Source organism: Nomascus leucogenys, chromosome 1a (assembly GCF_006542625.1).
Source record: "Nomascus leucogenys isolate Asia chromosome 1a, Asia_NLE_v1, whole genome shotgun sequence".
Classification (NCBI taxonomy): domain Eukaryota; kingdom Metazoa; phylum Chordata; class Mammalia; order Primates; family Hylobatidae; genus Nomascus; species Nomascus leucogenys.
In genome coordinates, this window is record NC_044381.1 from 78,601,921 (window position 1) to 78,624,497 (window position 22,577).

Here is a 22,577-nt window from a genome sequence, read left to right on the forward strand (position 1 = left end):
AACATAGTTTCAGATTTTAAGATTTCCCTGCAACTTTATTTCCCTTGAAGTTTACAGCAAGAGTTGTTAATTTTTATTTTTAATTGCATTTATTCAGTAATTAAACTCCGCCACAGAAAAACTTAGTAGACAAAGGGAGTTCCCCTGTGTTCCGTGGCAAAGAGTGCGGTGGGTGACACTGACCCATGGTTAGGTAACCTGGCAAGGAAAGACCCCGTTGTAACACATCTGAGCAACGAGACCAAAGGAAGGGCTTGCTGCCACGAGGCGAAGTCTGCTTTTTTGAACAGAGAGCTCAGCAGAGTTGGGCGGCAATCATGCCCAGCAGTGAGGCCGAGGAGAAAGAGCGGGAGCATTACATTACTGCTCCAAGAGTAGGAAAATATGATGCATGTTTGGGACCAGGCAACCGAAATCCCTTCTCAGCAGCGCCTCCCAAAGCCGAGCACCGCCTTCCTTAGGAGAAGGCGCAGAGTCCCCAGACCCGGGCTGAGCCGCACCCCCAGCTCCTTTCTCTTTCCTACGCCGCTAAACACAGACGAGCACGTGAGCGCCGCGGCGCGTCCCAGCTGTGCCTCAGCTGACCACCTCCTGATTGGTTGAGAACGACGTGGGCTGGGGTGGGGACTTGCCGCCTGCGTCGCTCGCCATTGGCTCTCGAGGAACCCGCCTCCACCTCAGGTGAGGCGGGCCTGCGGGAGCGCGCGCCGGCCTGGGCAGGCGAGCGGGCGCGCTCCCGCCCCTTCTCCCCTCCCTGCGCGCCCGAGCGCGCCTCCGCCCTTGCCCGCCCCCTGACGCTGCCTCGGCTCCTCAGTGCACAGTGCTGCCTCGTCTGAGGGGACAAGAGGATCACCCTCGTCGTCGCTTCGGCCAGCGCGTCGGGCTGGGCCCTGACAAGCCACCTGAGGAGAGGCTCGGAGCCGGGCCCGGACTCCGGCGATTGCCGCCCGCTTCTCCTGCTTCTGGTCTCACGAGGGGTTTCCCGCCTCGCACCCCCACCTCTGGACTTGCCTTTCCTTCTCTCTCCGCGTGTGGAGGGAGCCAGCGCTTAGGCCGGAGCGATCCTGGGGGCCGCCCGCCGTGAAGGCATCGCGGGGACCTATTCACCATGGAGGGCGCCGGCGGCGCGAACGACAAGAAAAAGTAAGCCCATTCCCTCGGCCGGCCGCCTTCTCCCCCGGCGACCCCGCCCGCCTGCCCGCCCTGGGCTCCCGGGCCGGCCTCGGCGTTAATGGGGTTGGGGAGGCAGCCTTTTTGTTTCTGCTGCTGCTCCCCTCCCCTCTCTTCCCCCAACCTCGCCGGCCGGGCTCCCCCGCTGTCCACGTCGCCATCTTGTCGTGGGGGGTGGGAGACGCCTCGAAAGTGCTTTCAGGGGCCGGGGTCTGAGCCCTGCTTGCCCTCCCCGCCGGCCGTGGGGGCCTCGCGCCGCCCACCTACCCGTCTCAAAAACCCATCCTGCTCTGTGGCCGCATCCGGAGGGGACTTTACCCAGCCTGAAAACCCCGGGAAGAGAAATGAGCTGCAGCTCGATAGCCGCGGTTTGCACCCGGAGCTTCCGCTCCTTCCCGCCCCCATCCTCTCCGGTTCCATTGAAAACTCGGCCCTGGGGCGGACCTTGCACGCTGGTCCTGGTTTCCCTGTGGACTTGGGGCCCTGAATTCCCGACTGAGGGACTCGCGTGGTCGGATGCGATCTTGTCCTGTAGTTGTCCAGCCGTCGCGGGTGTCTTTGCCTTTGTGCATTAGGGATTTGCCGCGATGGCCTTAAGATGAGAACTTTTTAGTCTGCACGTGCAGGTTTTGTTTCGTTTTAATCGCCTTGAAAAACTTGCCTAGACTGAGAGTCAGAGTAATGGGAATTTAGGGAAATGGCAGCATTTTAAAGAGAACTTCAGAATTGGATACTTGAGTTCATATCACCTGTCACGAGAACGCAGATATTATAAATGAATATATGCCTCATTCATTCTTCAAATAATGAAAATATAGGGGCTGGTTAAATGTAGGCAGACAGTTTTAATGATACTGAAAAAAGTATATGATGAGTGAATGAAATGCGGCACTAAAATGTTGCAAAAATTTTCTGTCTCATTTTCCTGAAATTGAAGTATATTAAAGAAAAACCTTCAACATATATCCAAAGTAAGTAATCACTCGGTTAGAACTTAATGCCGTTTTATAAATCACCTTGAAGTTTGAGTCTAAGGGGTACATTAGAGATTGAGAATTGTGAGTTGGTCCAGTGGTATTAAGAGCGGACTCCCCCATCCCCCAACACACACACAATTTTGCCCACTTTGGCATTTTAACTTTTAAGGAAATCATTTAAAGAATTGAAGATTTAGAGTAAGAGTTTTGGTTAGTAGACTGGCTTTGCTGTTAAATCCTTCCACTCTTCTGGCAGAGAGATTAATTTCACTAATCAGTATCAGCAGAAGATAAACTTGTTTATATTGCTGTTTTGTAGGTCCCTTCTCCTGGTCCTTCTTCAATAGAATATTAAATTCTTAGTTTGTATACACCAGAGAAGGCACTTATAAAATTCAAAAAGTGAGCAAACAGGTCTAGATTAATTCCAAGAGTTACCAGGAATTAATTGCAGTTTATTTTGCGCAGGTGATTACAGTGCTTTTGATGAAATGATAAAGCTGCTATATTGTAAACCTAAGGCAGATTACCTCTGTGTAGTGCCAGTTTTCTATCCTTATTATATATTGAATCATACTTAATGCAATGCATTAAATTATGCACCAATCACTTTTTTATATACAGTATTGAACTCATTTCTTTGCCATTCATCCGTTCAGAATATCAGAAGCAGTTTTGAAATGAATGAATTAATAAATTAGCTACTGTTCATCAGCCCCAATTCTAAATGAGCTCTTAGATTTTCCTCAGCCCATCTGTTACTTTCAAAATTTTCTCATTTGAAAACTTGGCAACCTTGGATTGGACGGATTCATATTTCTTAGTATAGAAGTTCTTGATATAACTGAAAACTTAAACACTTAATAAGTGGTGGTTACTCAGCACTTTTAGATGCTGTTTATAATAGATGACCTTTTCTAACTAATTTACAGTTTTTTGAAAGATAACTGAGAGGTTGAGGGATGGAGATTTTCTTCATGCAATTTTTTTTTTTTCATTTTAAATGAGCTCCCAATGTCGGAGTTTGGGAAACAAATTTGTCTTTTTAAAAGAAGGTCTAGGAAACTCAAAACCTGAAGAATTGGAAGAAATCAGAATAGAAAATGGGTATGGTTATGATATTGTAGATTTAACATAGGACATTTCATGTTGGTTCATAGTTATAGGGGCTGAACTTACTTAATAGCACGTGCATTTTGATTTTTAGATTTTTAAGGGAATGTCAAGAGAGTAATGATTCTGTTTCAGCCTTCAGGCCAGACTCCTTCAGAGTTTTCCAAAACAAATAATTACTGAATCATTAAAGTAAAATTTCTGAGAATAGAGATTCCTTAATTTCCTTCATTAACTTTGGCATTAAAAGTCAAGAAGCTCTCTCATTTGTTAGCAAACTTTTCTCCTTATAATTCTATTTTGATTGTCCCTTTGTTTGAGGAAGCAGCATATGGTGGTTAAGAGCATAGGATCTAGAGGCAGATACCTCTGAGTTAAGGGTCCCAGCCCTTCACTTGTGAGCTTGAGCAAGTTACTGAATGCCTCTGAGCTTCTTTCCTCCTTTTGAAATGATGATAAGAATAGCAGCCATCTGAGCAGTATTGTAAAGGTTAAATGAGATAATGCTTGTGAAGCACTTAGCCCATTGCCAGGAGTCTTGGTGACACTGTGTACTTGAAAATAGATGTTACCTGTTAAAATTCTTGTTTAAACTTCCACAGCTCTTAAAATTCTTTTTTGCTAGTCCTTCCAGCTATTTCCTTTAGTTTCTTTTCTGTGTCTTCATGCATCTTTTCTATCTCCTGAAAGTGAAAAGACTAACATTGGATCCAGAGCTTGAAAAGGGTTTTTTTTTTCCTGTTAAAATGGGCAAAAGAGTACATCCTTGGGTTATACTGGCACCTAGTATCAGTTATTTTTCTTGAGCATCTGATCTATTCTCTACTCTAGTAGAGGCCTCCTCCTTCACAATTCCTTACCCCTGTGTTTTCTCCCCAAATAGAATACTTTGAGTTTACTCTGGACTCTAGAGTCAAACATACACAGTATTCTAGTCTTACTGTTCGTTTAAGCAAGATATGTGCAAGACACTGCAGTCTTAGTACTGGCAGTAACTTAAGACATTTTTTGTCTTGATGCCAAAGTTTAGACAATTTTATAAAAATTAATCTTTTTGAAAGATAATGAGTTGATAAAATATTCTCAGTAAAGCAGCTACATGGTAGAAAAACTGTCCTTTGCTTATGAGTTTCTCCAGAGTTAAGACCATTGGGTTCCATCTGAAGGCAAGACTTCAAGCTTGTCTTACTGGTCTGTTTTGTGGCTCAATTTGTATGAAGTCTATGCACTCTTCCACACGTGTGTATTTACTGAACTATCAAGTTATTTTAGGCTGAGAAAGTATTGGAGTTCATTCCTACGGTCTACTGCAGAGCACCTTGTGCAGTTTGGAGAATGTCAGCTTTTCTACCTGTTAACTTCCATTGTCTTTACTTTTAACGCCATTGTCTGTGACTCTAATGGTGTCTGGGCTCAGGGTTTAGATTTTGTGGTTACATTCTATTCTTGTATGTCAAGAGTGGTGTATAGAAAGCTGAGGGGGATTATTTAGTCTCTTGACTGATTTTTTCTTTTCTGAAGAACTCAAAATAGTTTATTATGTTTGGTGATGAAATTAAAAATTGATTTGCATGGATGTTAAAGATTTGGGTTAAATTGTGTGTTCATAGATGCCTTCTCTTAATATATAATTTTTTAATTTAGATACTTAAAATACTGTATCCCTTTATCTAAGATTAACATAAGTCTGTTTCTTAACCAGGAGAAAAATAATCTAAATTTAAATGTGATGTTGGATGAGTTTCCGATTAAGAAATTGATTTTTTAAACTTTGTGACTAGTTACCCAGTGGGTGGATTTTACCCAGTGTGTGTATGTGTTTTCTGCTTAACTCTGGAAGGTTAGAAAGAGAATTTGAAACTAAGACAAGCCAAGCTTCTTGTTGCTCAGTATTTTTGGTAAAAATATGGTCAGAATGTTTAAATTAACTATAGGCTTTGGAATTTTAAAAATAATTATATCTCTTGGTCTCTTGACACATCAAGAATTAACTGTTTGATATATGCATTGAGTATTAATGTTCATGTTTTCTGCAGTAGAAATTTATAAACCCTTATCTATTGGCCAGACATGATCCCTTTAGAGAAATCTAGCATCTAAAACCTGAATTTTTAAAACAAAATTAAAAATTTTTGTTTCGTAAAACCAAAAATTGTGATTACCTCATGGCTTTTTTCTATAGCTTTTGTTTTTTAAAATTGTAGTTCAAAAGCATTAACATAAAATTTACCATCTTAACCATTCCTAAGTACCGTTCAGTAGTGTTAAGTATATTCACATTGTGCAACTAACTTCCAGAACTTTTTCATCTTACAAAGCTGAAATCATACCCATTAAACAACTCCCAATTTCCCTCTCTCCTCAGCCTCTGGCAACCACCATTTTACTTTCTGTTTCTGCAAATTTAACTACTCTAGATGCCTCATAAATAGAATTATAGGGTTTTAATATTTTTGTGATGGGCTTATTTCACTTAGTGTAATGTCCTCAAGGTTCATCCATGTTGTAGCATATGTCAGAATTTCCTTCCTTTTTGAGTCTGAGCAATATTCCATTATATGTACCATATTTTGTTTCTCCATTCATCAAGCAATGGACACTTGGGTTGCTTCCACATCTTGGTTACTGTGCTGCTATGAACATGAGTCTGCAAATCTCTGTTTAAAGCTTTCACTTTTTTTGAACACATATCCAGAAGAGGGATGCTGGATCGTATGGTAACCCTTTTTAATTTTCAAGGAACCACCATATTGTTTTCTATAGCAGTTGCACCCGTTTACATTCCCACCAACAGTGCACAAGGGTTCCTATTTCTCCACATCCTTCTAAACACTTGTTTTCTTTCTTTCTTTCTTTCCTTCCTTCTCTTCTCTTCTTTCTCTTTCTCTCTCTCTCAGCCATCTAATATGGTGAAGTGGTAGCCATCTAATATGTTGAAGTGATTGTTTTTAAGGGCTTGTTTGTGGATAATTAGCCAGCTGAAAGCTAACTACAGTTTGCCAGTGGAAGCTTTAACAGAAAGGAGATTAAGTACCTCTAAAATGAGAATTCAATTTTTCTAGTGACTTAGATTTGCTCTGCCAGTACTCTTTCACAGAAACACTTTTTGGGTAAAATAGTGTACACCTGTTCTATTGTTGATAAAGCCCAATTTAATTAGGAAATTTGTTCTCTAAGATTTAAAACAATAATTGAAATAATGTATTTTTATTAAAAACTGTTCCCAAGATGTTAGCTTTTAGCTGTTCTGGTGATCTCAACTGTTATTTATGAGTGTTTCTTTATTTTAAAATTTCACCTTAACCGGTTACAGTTTTAACCACAAAGATTATTTCAACATATGATTTTGAAAATTTATTGTCTTGTAAATGGGAAAATGTGATGGAACATAGCTTACTGTATGTAGTTCTTCACTTGTTTGAAAAGTCACAATATATTTAGGCAAATTAATTTAAAAGTGTCTAGTATTTAATGCAATTTTCACTCATTAAGGACAGGTCCCCTGTGTTTCCCCCCCTTTTTTTTTTCCCAAGTAGTTTGGGAGGATTTGTTTTTCCAGCTGAAAAATACTATGGTTAAAAATAAACATAAGGTTTAAAGGCGAAAGTTGAAGTCTTTGAGGGTTGGGATATGTTTCTGTTCTTAAGAGTCTTGTAAATTCAGATGCTAAGCAAATTTCTTTAAAATGATTTCTACCCTCCCCCTTTCCATTATAAAACTGGATATGTTTCAGTGGACCAAATCCCAAGTAGACTGAATTTGAAATTTGTGGGCTGGGCGCAGTGGCTCATGCTTGTAATCCCAGTACTTTGGGATGCCGAGGCGGGTGGATCACCTGAGGTCAGGAGTTCGATACCAGCCTGGCCAACATGGTGAAACCCCATCTCTACTAAAAATACCAAAAATTAGCCAGGCGTGGTGGCGGGCGCCTGTAATCCCAGCTACTTAGGAGGCTGAGGCAGGAGAATTGCTTGAACCCGGGAGGCAGAGGTTGCAGTGAGCCAAGATCGCCCCATTGCACTCCAGCCTGGGTGACAGAGCAAGACTCTGTTTCAAAAAAATTAAAAAAGAAATCTGTGGTGTGAATACTGGTACGTGGTGTACACAGTGAGCTCTTAATAAGTATTTGAATTAACAAATGAGACAATGATTGAATAATTGGATGAACAAAGAGAATGCAGGTTTTTAAAAGGTTTCTTTAGAAATATTGTCGGCCCGGCACGGTGGCTCCTGCCTGTAATCCCAGCACTTTGGGAGGCCGGGGCAGGCAAATCACCTGAGGTCGGGAGTTCAAGACAAGCCCGACCAACTTGGAGAAACCCCGTCTCTACTAAAAATACAAAAAAAAAAAAAAAAAAAAAAAAAAAAGTGGGATGTGGTGGCGCATGTCTGTAATTCCAGCTACTCGGGAGGCTGAGGCAGGAGAATCGCTTGAACCTGGGAGGCAGAGGTTGCAGTGAGCCAAGATCGCACCACTGCACTCCAGCCTGATGACCGTATGAGATGCTGTCTCAAAAAAAAAAAAAAATTAAAAATAATGTTTTAATTCTTTAGTTCCCTGTCTCTCTGAGATTCATTGATTGGTAAGAAGAAAGTTATAGAATCTCCTCTGACTTTTTTTGATATAGATATTTAAATTCTATTACTTTATAGTAAGGTTCGGGCTTGATTATTTTCTTCGCTTTATAATAGAAGAGCATTGATTATTCTCTTTGCTTTATAATAGAATACCATTTAAATAGGAGTTCCCTGAGCATGTTTACGATCATTTGATTTGGCTAAACTATTTTAATGTTTAATGAAATTTAAAAATTTGGGAGGAAAAAATTTAAAAACTACACAGGTGCACAAAGAAATAAAAATCACCTGCTTTTTCACTATGTAGAGACCATTGTCTGCTATTTCTCAATTCTCTGTTACATATGTATGTTAATAACTGTAGGATTAGGGAATGAGTACTGTTTTTAACCTGCTTTTAAAAAATTTACATCTACATTTTTTCCCGTCCAAATAGTGAGGAAGTGTATCAGAATTTTGTAGGATTGTGGTGATGGTTAAATTAGATAATATTAATGTTGGGTACTTAACATAATATATGGCTCTTAATACTCTCTAGATTTCAGATATAGTCTATTTTACCATTATTGCCTTTTTATCAAACCTATTCTCAAAAAAATGAGAAAAGTGCTGGGATTACAGGCATGAGCCACCATGCCTGGCCCCATGGTTCTTTCTTAATAATAAATTCGAAGAAGTAGAATTACAGGGTCAAAAAGTATCCATTTTAAAGCTTTCAATATAATTGCCTGTTTATCTTCTAGAAAGTTTGACCTAATTGTATTTTAGAGTGTCATTTTCTTGAACTTTATCATCATTAAAGTTTTAAATTTGAAACACTGGCAATTTGATAAGTATATTAGGATTCTTTTTATTGCAAGTAGCAAAATACAACTCAATCTAGTTTAAGAGGGGAAAAGGTAGTCATTGGCTAACACAATCTAGTTTTGGTTTAAGAGACAAATCTAGAGTCTCAAATGATCTCAGAGTGTAATAATCCCTGACTTTTGTCTTGATATTACTTGGCTTGTATACCTTTGCTCTATTTGCATGCTGGCCTTATTCTGCCACTGACAGGCAGTCTGTATGGTGTGGAAGAGGACGGCTAGCATCCCCATACCTGCATCCATACAGTTTGTAAGATTAAAAAAAAATTGTAAAAAAAAACTCCCTTTCTCTTCTAGTGTCTATGTACCAGTTTCCTAGAAGAATGCTGGTTTGCCCTGCTTGGCCATGTGAATGGAGGTCCCTGATTATGAGTCAAATAGGTCTTATTGTAGCATATTTGATTGTCTTCTTGTAGAATATTATCTTATTATACACAGAACTCTTGATCAGTGCTACCATTGTAATCAATGGGCCATGAGTTTTTTGTTGCAAGTCATTTGAATTCATATTCTATAGTTTTATACCAAGCGTAGTCATTCTGCAACTGTTCTTGTCATGACTTTTGGGAAGTTGAGTATTTCTTCTATGGGTTAGGGTTTTCATCTCAAGAAAAAGATGATCCTTTCCTCTACTAAATATGTGTTAAGATCACACATTTTTCTAGATCTTTTAGCTCTACTGTGTGATCTTACACAAGTTGCTTTATTGGGATGATAAGAATAATTGCCTTATAGGATTGTTATGAGAATGAAATGATACATCAACTCATACGAAACACTCCGAACAGCTCTTGGCACAAAGTAAGGGCTTAATTAAGTAGAAACTATCCCTATATTCATAATATTATAATATTTGTTAAGTTGTTTTCAACATTGTTTGGAATCGCTCAAGCCTTCTTCGTGATAATCTGACGAAGGCTATTCACCACCAGTGAGTAAATAATAGTGGCAGAATAGTTACTGATGCTTTTCCTTTACTTTGTTTTTTTTCCATGAACATCTGGCCTTTGCAGACTAAATACTGGTTTATGTAGGGACATGTTATTCTAAAATAATTTTCCATAGTGGTAATACTAAAGGAAGAAAAATGCTCTCAAAGCTATTTATTTGGGATGTTAAAGGAGAGGGAAATTAAGAAAGCCTACATTTCCATGTTCTTCGTGTCCAGAATCTCATTAAATGTCTTTTAACTTGTTAGCAGAGGAAAGTTGGATATTGCCTGCTTTTGTAGCTAACATAGTTAAAATATTTAAATGGTTATAGTGTCAAACCAGTAGTCAAAGCCTTCACTGTGAATGGATGAAGGGATATTTTCTTGAATAATTTAAGTTGACTTATTTCAATGGTTCAAAAAATTTCTTCAACCCTTAACCATGACTCAGGCACCTAACTATTATACTATGATCTATAACAGATTATTGTGCATTCATTTATTCAACAGGTATTTGTGCAGCTAATTTATTGAGTACAGCATTGAATCGTTGATGGCTCAGGCCACAGTTGAACATTCCATTTTTGATGTTAATTCATTCATTCATAGCATATTCCATTTTTAAATTTTTAGTTCATTGCACTTTGAAGTTTGAGGTTCTTGCGAAGTACAGACTTTTGGGTTTAAGTTTTGTTATTTAATATCAACCACCACAGGAGCATTGGCCAGTCTGCTTTTAGAATTTTCACAGACATACATACACAAAACATTCTCACAAGACAATCTACTCATTTTCTTTTCTATTCCTGTGTTTCTTAACACAGGATTAATGTTCAGATCTCTTTTGGAGCAAAATAATCCTCTGAATTTTTGAGATGTACCCAGTGACCTCAGTCTGAGTATATATACTGCATTAAAAAATGTAACCTTGTTCCTTTTAGTGGTCATTTGGTAACAGTTTGATTATAAACAAATGCAGCCTCAAACACAGAAGGCTTGAAGCAAGTATACAGAACTATGGAGAGATCATTTAGATAATGTAGAATATGCCTTTTCTTTTTTTTACAATGCCACCAAAATGAAAACACGATTTTAAAAATTCTTATAGAATGTAACTTCAACACTGCTTTAACTCTATTAAACAAAGCACTGCCATGTTGTAATTCCTATTTATTACTCTCTGGAGTTGTATAAGTTACCAAATCCACCTTTTGTGTGATATCCTTTTCAAATATCTGAGGGTAGCTATCATGTTTCTTCCTTCTGTTCTTAAAAAATAGTCCCAAATTTCTTGAATCTTTGAATTTAAAAATTATATATTGAGCATCTGATTTGTGGAAAGGCATAGGTCATATTAAAAATGGGGCTTCATATTAAAATGGGGAAAAGGGTAGAGATTCTCAGGTGGAATCTGAGATCTGCCACACACTAATAGTGTTACCTAACCCTTTTTAAAGACAAAGAAACAGGATCAGAAGGTCACTTGGGAAAATTTATTTGGTAATATTGGATAGGATGGATTAGTATAGTTGGAAAACAGAGACTCTTGCTTTAGGAGAGCTGCTCCTTTGTCATTTCCAGAATCTTCATCATGGTCAAGGTTTAGAGCTAAATATTTAATAGAAGGAGTCTTCAGGGTATGCTTTCTATTGTATACCCTTATTTCAATACATGTGTTTTTTCCTGTTATGTAACTACTTTATTATTTATGCATATTCTATTATATTTAAGCAAATAATTATTTCAAGGACACATTCTTCTACATACACACAAAGTTTAGGGTCACTAACCTTCTTAGGTTCTAGTCTTAGATCTGTTACCATCTAAGAGCATATAAATAAGGGAAACAGAAAGAAAAGGATTTACAAGCTGAGAAGGATGCAGTGCAAAGAGAGAAGAGTGATAGAGTAGGTAATTTGGGGAAAGTCAGTGATACACAGCTCTTAACCATGAACAGTGATTCTTAACTCTTGAATGTTTGTGGCATTCATGAAGGTATTAAAAGCTGACTTTTAAAAAATTGTTTCAGAGAACTGGAAAAAAATTCAGTTGCCATATTCTTCATTAGGCCATCTTTGAACTCTACTCATGCACTTACATGTTTAAGGCAAAGTTTTACTAAACGCACACTTATTCTTGCTGGCTTATCGAGTTTTACTGCTAGCTTCTTATTCTTAGCAATTGTACCTCACATTACATAGTATTGTGAAACCCACTATATTCAGTGTTTTGCCTGACAAACATGGTATGTTATAGGATGTGTATTCAGTTATAGCTAAAAATAAATTCTTCTCGTTTTTCAAAATTTGCTGGCCTACCTGTTAAGCTTTTGCTTTAAGACCTGCTAATGTTTCTCAAACTTCTGTGGTTTAATCACCTGAGTGTCTAGTTGCTCTATGGATTCCCAGGGACTCATTCCCCAGAGATTCTGATTTGGTAATTTTGGGATGGAACTCCAGGATTTGTAAATTTTACAAGCACTCAGAGATGAAACATAGACTTTAAACAGCTAAGAGCGCTCATCAGGATTATGTTGATACTATTTTTTAAACAGACGTGCCAAGCCTTTAATTTGAATTTCCAGGGTTGGGATTTGACCTTCTATATTTGGAGGAAAAAAAGTTCTATCGATGATTGTGGATATATACCACAGGTCAACCATTGAATAGTCTAGTCAGTATAGTTAGTGTATTTTATAATTACTAAGTTCTAAGTATGTGGTAGTATTAATGTCTTAGGAGGTGGATATATTTCCTGTATTTGTAAAGCATTTGGGTAGGTTTTTTAAAGAGAAAAGTATGTAACAAACTAGTTTTGAGCGTTGTTCTTTTACTTCTTTGGGCATTTTTGAAGAACATGTAAGTATTTTCTTAGAGCAGAGGGACTCAGAGTGGTCCCCAGATTATCATCATTGGTAACACCTACTAACTTGTTAGAAATGCACATTCTCAGGCACCATTCAGACTTCGTAAATCAGAAACTCTGGAAGCAAGGCTCAGCATTCTGTGTTTTTTTTTTTTTTTAATTATACTTTAAGTTTTAGGGTACATGTGCACAACGTGCAGGTTAGTTACATATGTATACATGTGCCATGTTGGTGTGCTGCACCCATTAACTCGTCATTTAAATTAGGTATATCTCCTAATGCTATCCCACCCCTCTGCCCCCACCCCACAACAGTCCCCGGTGTGTGATGTTCCCCTTCCTGTGTCCATGTGTTCTCATTGTTCAATTCCCACCTATGAGTGAGAACATGCGGTGTTTGGTTTTTTGTCCTTGTGACAGTTTGCTGAGAATGATGGTTTCCAGCTTCATCCATGTCCCTACAAAGGACATGAACTCATCCTTTTTCATGGCTGCATAGTATTCCATGGTGTGTATGTGCCACATTTTCTTAATCCAGTCCATCATTGTTGGACATTTGGGTTGGTTCCAGCTCTTTGCTATTGTGAATAGTGCCGCAATAAACATACGTGTGCATGTGTCTTTATAGCAGCATGATTTATAATCCTTTGGGTATATACCCAGTAATGGGATGGCTGGGTCAAATGGTATTTCTAGTTCTAGATCCCTGAGGAATCACCACACTGACTTCCACAATGGTTGAACTACTTTACAGTCCCATCAACAGTGTAAAAGTGTTCCTATTTCTCCACATCCTCTCCAGCACCTGTTGTTTCCTGACTTTTTAATGATCGCCATTCTAACTTGTGTGAGATGGTATCTCACTGTGGTTTTGATTTGCATTTCTCTGATGGCCAGTGATGATGAGCACTTTTTCCTGTGTTTTTTGGCTGCATAAATGTCTTCTTTTGAGAAGTGTCTGTTCATGTCCTTCGCCCACTTTTTGATGGGGTTGTTTTTTTCTTGTAAATTTGTTTGAGTTCATTGTAGATTCTGGATATTAGCCCTTTGTCAGATGAGTAGATTGCAAAAATTTTCTCCCATTCTGTAGGTTGTCTGTTCACTCTTATGGTAGTTTCTTTTGCTGTGCAGAAGCTCTTTAGTTTAATTAGATCCCATTTGTCAATTTTGGCTTTTGTTGCCATTGCTTTTGGTGTTTAGACATGAAGTCCTTGCCCATGCCTATGTCCTGAATGGTATTGCCTAGGTTTTCTTCTAGGGTTTTTATGGTTTTAGGTCTAACGTTTAAGTCTTTAATCCATCTTGAATTAATTTTAGTATAAGGTGTAAGGAAGGGATCCAGTTTCAGCTTTCTACATATGGCTAGCCAGTTTTCCCAGCACCATTTATTAAATAGGGAATCGTTTCCCCATTTCTTGTTTTTGTCAGGTTTGTCAAAGATCAGATGGTTGTAGATATGCGGCATTATTTCTGAGGGCTCTGTTCTGTTCCATTGGTCTATATCTCTGTTTTGGTACCAGTACCATGCTGTTTTGGTTACTGTAGCCTTGTAGTATAGTTTGAAGTCAGGTAGCATGATGCCTCCAGGTTTGTTCTTTTGGCTTAGGATTGACTTGGCAAGCATTCTGTGTTTTGAGAATTCCTCCAGGGGACTGTGATGAAAACTGATGTTTGAGAACCTTCATCTTTGAGTAAAAACTTTGCATACACATTTTTGTTGTTTTATTTATCTAGCACAATACTTTTTTTTTTTTTTTTTTTTTTTTGAAATGGAGTTTTGCTCTTGTTGCCTAGGCTGGAGTGCAGTGGTGCAATCTCAGCTCACCACAACCTCCGTCTCCTGGGTTCAATTGATTCTCCTGCCTCAGCTTCCTGAGTAGCTGGGGTTACAGGCATGTGGCACCATGCCTGGCTAATTTTGTATTTTTAGTAGAGACGGGGTTTCTCCATGTTGGTCAGGCTGGTCTCGAACTCCCAACCTCAGGCGATCTGCCCGCCTCAGCCTCCCAAAGTGCTGGGATTCCAGGTGTGAGCCACTGCACCCGCCACAATACCTTATATATAATCAGGGCTCAAAGATTTGTTGAGAGGCTCAACACCAATTCTGGACCAGGAAAGATTTTATTTATATCACTAGTCAGGAATAATCTAAAAACAAAAAGCACATTCTTCTTACAAATAGTATTTCAATACACGTTAATGTAAACACATGGAAAAGTATTAGCTACTTAATAAATTAACATGTAAGTGAAAAATTTGCACATTATGGCTATTTCAGATGTGATACAGATTTCATTTTCAGAATGAAGCCTCCAATTTAAAACAGTGATTCTTTTCCCCGTTTATTTTATTGCATTAGAAAATCACATTTAAAATAAGCATTTTGGTGAGGTTATTGGAAGGCGAATAAATCCATCTTTTCTTTAATTATGGATATTTAAAAGAGATGTTGTCGTGCCATTCAGATAATGATGATCTAAACCAAGAAATTTAGTTGCTTTCAAAAATAAAATAAGTATATTCATTCTGAACATTTTTCTTTAGAAACAAACCGTTTCATCTGTTTTTTTTTGAATTTCAAATTAATTATACAGAATTTTCAAAATTTGAAAATTAGGTTAACATGAGAAACTGAAGATACTGAATTATACTGCCTGTTCAGTCTATACTTTTCTTTAGGATATACAGTAGGAAGGAAATATGATAGTTCAAGTTAGATTACTACTTCTTTCAGAGTTTTTTGACAAATACAGGTACAGTGATAGTGTCAGTTCATGGTGAATTTTTGTTAAAATAAATTACAAAAAATTTGTGATCCTGACATCTTGAAACTAGTTAATATTTGTAAACTTTGCTAACACTGTATATCACTGTATTCTGGTTTTATCTGTGCATCTATGAGTTATATGTGTGTATAGCTACATATGTTTATATTTATACACATACATTACACATGGGAGTGGAATCATACTCAATTTTTTTTGTATAGCCTGCTCTTTTCATATAATACTATATTGTAGCATCTAGTATAAGCAAAGATTAATTTTTGTAGACTTTGCTTTTATCCTGAAATTTTATGGTAGCTGGTTTAATGGAAAGACAATTTCTGTGACGTGTTTTGTCAGTTAGGGATTGACCCTGGTAAAATATTGCTGGATAACAACAAGCAATGTAAAAATACATTTGTTCCATAAGATAACCTCCGTGAAGGTAGGGGCTTGGTCTGTTTTGTTTATTGCACCATGTCCTGTTCTGGGAACAGTGTTAGACTCATAGAAGGTGATCAAGAAATATTTGTTGAATACATCAATAACATTCTCTAACATGTGGGTATCCTAAAGGTTTATTTTTAAAGTTTATTGATTAGAATTCAGAAGACATTTTCCCAGATAAAATAATAGATTGCTAGCTGTCTTGAAAATGTAATTTATATTTAATTTGAAATGTCAAGTTTTTGCTATTTTTTCCATTAAGTAGAGATAGGGTTTTTAAAAGTTACATGTGATGTTTTAAGTATTCTGGTTTTGCAACAATTACTAGATAGAAAATGTAACAACAGATCCTATTAATAATACTTCCAATAATACATATAAAATACTTGTCTAAAAGTAACCCTCCTTAAAAAAACAAAGCTGGCCAGGCGTGGTGGCTCACGCCTGTAATCCTAGCACTTTCGGAGGCGGAGGCAGGCGGATCATGAGGTCAGGAGTTCAAGACCAGCTGGCCAACATAGTGAAACCCCATCTCTAGTAAAAATACAAAAATTTAGCACAGTGTGGTGGCAGGCGCCTGTAATCCCAGCTACTCAGGAAAATCGCTTGAACCTGGGAGGCAGAGGTTGCAGTGAGCGGAGATCGCGCCACTGCACTTCAGCCTTGGGCGACAGTGCGAGACTCTGTCTCAAAAAAAAAAAAAAAAAAAAAAGCAATAGGATTAGGTATCAACTTAATGAAAACTTCATGACAGCACTTTCTTGAAAAAGACTGTGGAAACCAAAGTTAGTAAACTCCTATTTCTGCCTGGGTTCGGAAAACGTAAAGATGATAAAGATGTTTAAGTATTCCTTTTTTTTTTTTTTGAGACAGTGTCTTGCTCTGTCTGGAGTGCAGTGGCACTATCACAGCTCACTGCAGCCTTGAACTCCTGGGCTCAAATAATCCTCCTGCCTCAGCCTCCTGAGTAGCTGGAACTACAGGAGTGCATCATTACACCCGGCTAATAATTTAATTGGTTAAGAACATTAACTGTAACTCATACATTTTCCTGACCACATTAGCTTAGGACAAAACAGTAAAAGACATGAGTGTAGATGAAAGCGATAAGGGAACTAATCTTAAACACTGAACCTCTTTTCAGCAAATGGGCTTTCTAGTTTCTCAGCTCTCTCTTTACACCTCTAAGTCTCTTTCCTGGCAAGATCACTTATTTGCCTTGGTTTATGGTGATATTCTTCATTGTTATACTGGTGGGTGATTGTTTTAATTGATAGCTGTTTTTTTCTACTTCAGGAAGATGACACTGCTGGCTCTGATGTTTACCTTGTGGCTAATGCCTATGTTTGCCTATGTTCACATTTATTCCACGATTCATTTGTTAACATTTACTAAGCTGCTTTTCTGTGCCAGGAACTTGGCTAGATTAATAAATGGTTGTTTTTGTACACAGAATTAGCTGTCATAATCAGTTACTGTAGCATTTATTCTTGCAAAAAATATATATTTATATTTCAACTAGTGATTGAATCTCAACTTATTAATTCATACATTCAGCCAGCACATAATTGAATACTTCTTATGTGTCGGAAATTGTTCTAGGTGCTTGGGATGTTCCTTGAACAAAATAGACAAAAGTCTCCGCCTCTATGGAACTTACTTTCCAGTGTAGGTGTGGATTGGTGGGATAGAAAATAAAATAAGTAAGATATGTACTTAGGCTTTCATAAAAATAGAGCAGGGCAAGAGGACCAAGATGGAGGCAGTGATCAGGGAATCTCAGTGAGGGTGAGACTGGGACAAATACTTGAAAAAGGTGGAGAAGCAGGCCTCGTAGGTATTTAGGGTAGCAGTAGTCAAGCAAGGGAAACAACTAGTGCAAAGGCCCTAGGAGGCAGTGTGTTTGAAGTGTTTTAAGAACAGTAAGCAGGCTAGTATGGTTAGAACAGAATGAGCAAAGGAGGCAAAGTGGTAGAAGATGAGATCAAAGAGGTAATGAGGCCATTGTGGAGGCCCATATGGACTATGGAAGGGCTTTGGCTTTTACTCTAAATGAGGCAAAAACCATTTTAAGCAGAGAAGAGTGATATGACTTGATTTCTTGTTAAAAGAATTATTCTAGTTGCTGTTACAGAAAAAGATTACAGGGGTGCAAAGAAACAGGGAGACAAAAGAATATAAGATTTTCACTGTAACTTATATCTAGTATGCTTGCTTATACTTGAAAATGCATATCCAGATAATTGTAGTAAATTCAAATAGTATGTTTATTTAATAGTACTAACATTGATATGCTGGTTAATTATGATTAGGAGCACTAATAAAGCACACATCAGGGATTTCCAAAAAGAATGTTGAAAGGGCAGTTAGCTTTTCCTGTGCCAGAAATCAAAGTCATAGCAGATTTGGGCCAAATATGTCAAAGTCAAACTTATGCACATCACTACTGAGAAGACAAAGATGAATGTGTGACAGTTTCCTGCCCCCAAGAATCTTTAAGCATTGTAAAGGAAGATTAATGTAGCCAAATAACTAGAGTGATCAGTTCTACCAGAGAGGACCAGTTTTGGAAGCCAGAGGGGAAAAAAAAAAACAAGAAAAATGATGTTTGAATTAAATCTTTACAAGTTTCTCATAAATTTACCACACCACATATTGGGAATGGTACCCCAGGCAGAAGGAGTAGAGTAAGCAAGCCAGAAAGGAAATACTATGGTGCTTTTGAGTAACTGCAGTGTGGCTGAAGAATGTGGAAAATGATGAGGATAAAGAGGTGGACAGGGAACTAGGTAAGGGAGGGCTTCCTTTTAAATAATTAGACTTTGTCCTGTGTACATTTAATGGGATTTTAATCAGGCCATAATACCAAATTTCTTTACTTCGGAAAGATCTTTATGGTGATGGTTTCAGAAAGAAATTAAAGCAGAGTAACAGTAGCAATAATGATCAGCTAGTGGTTCCCAAACTTACGTATGATATGCATCTTGGGAGTTTTTAAACACTCAGGTTTTGGGATCCTGACTTAGATCTACTGAATCGGAATTTACAGATTCAAATTCCCAGTGAGCCCTAGGAATTTGAAATGTTGAATGTCCTTCACGATGCAGCTAGACAAGCATTTGGAAATAAAGCATTAGGTGACTATTTCAGTAGACTAAAGAGTGGGAGGCCATTTAAGCTCAAAGGCTGTTCTACTTCTCGCTATATTTCTAGTACCTGGCACAGTGCATGGTACTTGATAGATGCATCCTTTCTCCCATACCTTGCCCTACACATCTCTTCATCTGTATCCTTAGTAATATCCTCTATAATAAACTGGTAAACATATTTCCCTGAGTTATGTGAACTGCTCCAGCAAAGATGAGTTTGTGAGAATCCCAACTTTTGAAGCCTGTCAGTCAGAAGTTCCTGAGGCCCAGACTTGCAACTGGTGTTGAGAGGGCAGTCTTGGGGACTGAGCCCTCAACCTGACACTGTCTCCAGGTAGATAGCGTTAGAATTGAATTGAAGGACACCCAGTTGGTGTCCACTGCAGAACCGATTGCTCACCTGGTGGTGGAGAGGAACCCCCCCGCCTCCCGATATGGTTACAGAAGTTGTCTTCTGTGTTGTTGATTGCTGTGGTATGGGAGCAGAGGGGGGAAAAAAGCTGTTGGAGAGTTTTTTCCAAAACAATAGGGAGATTATTTAGATTTATAAAAATAGAATCAAAGTAGATTAACTGAGCACATTGTGAAATACGGAGTAGAGCTGTGTGTAAGGAGTATTATCTTAATGTCAAGCTGACACCAAATTGAATGTTTGCTGGAACGTTCAAAAATCTAAGCTTCCCAAGTCTGTGAAAACACTCAGGTTAGTAAACAGTCTCATGCAAACAGCAATACAATGCTCAAAGCCATTTAAGGAAAAAGAACAGTAACTGAATTCTGTTATGGAAATGTGAGATATTGTTTTACTAAGTACTGATGGTGTTATACTTTTTGTTTATTTGTTTGGTGGTATTTCAGTTCCTAAAATTCTTTCAAATGTGCTGCAAAATACAAACCAAGAACTTGGTGGATTTTCCCTTTGTTTTCCTGTGGGAAATGATGGAATTAAAAACCTTGAGGATTAGACCTTGAGAGTTACCTTCCAGTGTTTATGCCACCATCATACAAAATTCTGGAAGACAAAACCCTTCCCACTTAAAACCCAGTTAGTTTCAGAAAATCACCTCATGTGAGGAGACTGCATCATTATAGTATGTGTGTTAGCTTTAGGTATAGATCTAAAATGTTCTTAATATTTAAAAAACTTCAGCCTTTCTTCATTAATTTGGCCTAATACAAGTTAGAACTTTAAAAATGAGTACAAACAACAAGGAAGAGCCAGGCGCAGTGGCTCACGCCTATAATCCAAACAATTTGGGAGGCCGAGGTGGGCAGATCACCTGAGGTCAGGAGTTCCAGACCAGCTTGGCCAACATGGAAAAACCCCATCTCTACTAAAAATACAAAAATTAGCCAGGCGTGGTGGCACATGCCTGTAATCCCAGCTACTCGGGAGGCTGAGGCAGGAGAATTGCTTGAACCCAGGAGGCAGAGGTTGCAGTGAGCCAAGATCGCGCCATTGCACTCCAGTCTGGCCAACAAGGGTGAAACTCCGTCTCAGGAAAAAACAACGACAACAACAAAAAACAATAAAGTTTCTGTGACTGCCAGACAAATGTTGAGCAAGTAAAACACCAACAATGTTGAACTTAGATATTGAAATAGCTGCTCTGTACAAATAAAGTCTACTGGGAGTATAAACTGAATTACCATCTTTTGACTCTTTTGCCATAATGATTGGCATTACTGGAAGGGATTACCTTGCTTTGAAGAGCTGCTAGACAGTAGAGCAGAGAGCATCTATCACCATTGTAGGTGCCTTTCAGTTAGGATTTTGGATTTATAAGCAAACTCCAAGAAAGAGCCTGGTTCTGAGTCTCTCTGAATAGCTTAGGTCAAGTCCTAAATTCTGAAGCCAACCCCTATAATTCCTTCTTTATGTCTTTGGCATGTGAAGTAGGCAAATTTCGAACTTTATAATAATAGCCTAGACTTACAAATACTTGCCTTGGTAATTAGGATGAGTTTTTGAGAGACAGCATAGTCTAGTGTTAATTGCATGGACACCAGACTGCTTGAGTGGAATATAGGTTCTACCATTTATTAACGGAGTAATGTTGGGTAAGCTATTTAGCCAGGGTCCTTATCTGTAACATGGTGATAATAATAAAGATTAAATAATAGGTGAAAAATGTTTAGAATACCACTGTGTACATAGTAAGCACCATGCATAGGTGTTTGGATTTAAAAATACGGGCAAAGGCCAGGTTGGGTGGCTCACACCTATAATCCTAGCACTTTGGGAGGCCAAGGCAGAAGGATCGCTTTAGCCAAGGAGTTCAGGACCAGTCAAGGCAACATAGATCCCGTCTCTGCAAAAAATTTAACAGAATTAGTTGGGTATGGTAGCGTGTGCCTGTAGGTACTTGGGAGGCTGAGGTAGAGGAGGGGAAGGATCACTTGAGCCCACAATTTCAAGGCTGCAGTGAGCTTATGATCATTCCACTGTACTCCAGCCTGGGTGACAGAGCAAGACTCTGCCTCTAAAATAAAATGAAAATAAAACTGCAGGCAAAAATGCCAACTGAAGAGTGAATGTGAACTTTTCTTTGCATTTTTTTTGGGCCTGAGACTTTAAGAAGTGCAGGGCAGTTAAAACAATGAGATAAAATTCTCACCTATCAGCTCAGCAGAAATTAATAAGATTAAAAAGATGCATAATATATAATATTGCAGAGTGCATGGGGGAATTGATATACACATTCATGAACTGGCAGAGACAAAAATGGGCACAGAACCATTTGGAAAGCTATTATGTATGTTAAAAAATTTCAGTAGCACATTTTTTATATCATGAAATTTCACTTCAGAATGTCAGTCCTGTAGAAATACTGACACAAGTGCAAAAACAACAAAAACCAACTTGTACCTTCAAGGCCAGAAAGAGTTATTTCGCCAAATAATATAATTGAGGTACATTAACTTTATTAGAAATAAATCTGATAATCTAACATTTTAAAAAGTTATGGTTTAACTTCAGTTCTTGAAGTCACATATTTTTACAATTAGGAATGCTAACAGGCTTTTTGTGCAATACGAAAAGATGACTTTAAATGCCTACAATTATTTTGTGTTCTTTTATTTTTTTTTTAATTTTTACTGACCTACTACAAAGCACCAAATATGTTATGTTCTTAATCTGAAGAATAATAGACATTCTCTATAAAACAACTCTTGCTTATTCATGAACTTTGTACACAAGAAGCTTAATAAGACGGGCTCAAAATTATTTTTCTAAATATATTTCCTATACAAAATAATTTCAAGATACAATTGTTACTTTTGTGTCTAATAATGTATGTTAAATAATAAAATAGTAAGCATGTAAAAATTACAATACCACAAAGATTGAGCTATTTTGCCAGTAGTATACTCCAACTTTAGTTCTAGAACAGTCATAGAAATGGGTAAATAAAGTATTTTGACTCTACTCTTAACTGAAATATAGTACCTTATGCAGTAGCAGAACATAGCAGCAGCAGAACTTCACTTGACCTGTACTTAAAAACAAAATAGATGCAATTTATAAAATTTAGAGAAATAGAGTGACCTTATTTGCATGCGGAAAATGTACTTACTTCTTTCTGATCTACGCATCTTCTGTTGTGCAATGTAAGCAGTAAAACAAATAGTACAGGATTCACCTCTGTGGGACCTAGACCCCCTGGTCTAACATAAATAATTCTTGGTCAGTACTGTAATTCTGTGGTCTAAAA

The 22,577-nt window shown here is 38.1% G+C and overlaps 1 protein-coding gene across 3 annotated transcripts in view; it reads left to right on the forward strand.

Annotated features, from left to right (window-relative positions):
- Positions 1–652: 652 nt before the first annotated feature.
- HIF1A (hypoxia inducible factor 1 subunit alpha) overlaps positions 653–22,577 on the forward strand; it is a 53,011-nt gene continuing 31,086 nt past the window's right edge. Inside the window, exon 1 of one of the 3 annotated variants that reach the window (XM_003267779.3) lies at positions 653–1,143. In XM_003267779.3, the coding sequence (XP_003267827.1) occupies positions 1,109–1,143 (35 nt within the window). In that variant the 5' untranslated portion in view covers positions 653–1,108. Of the gene's footprint in view, positions 1,144–3,135; positions 3,255–22,577 lie in introns of those variants that run through there. The other 2 variants (XM_012504390.1, XM_003267781.4) reach the window with 2 other exon arrangements.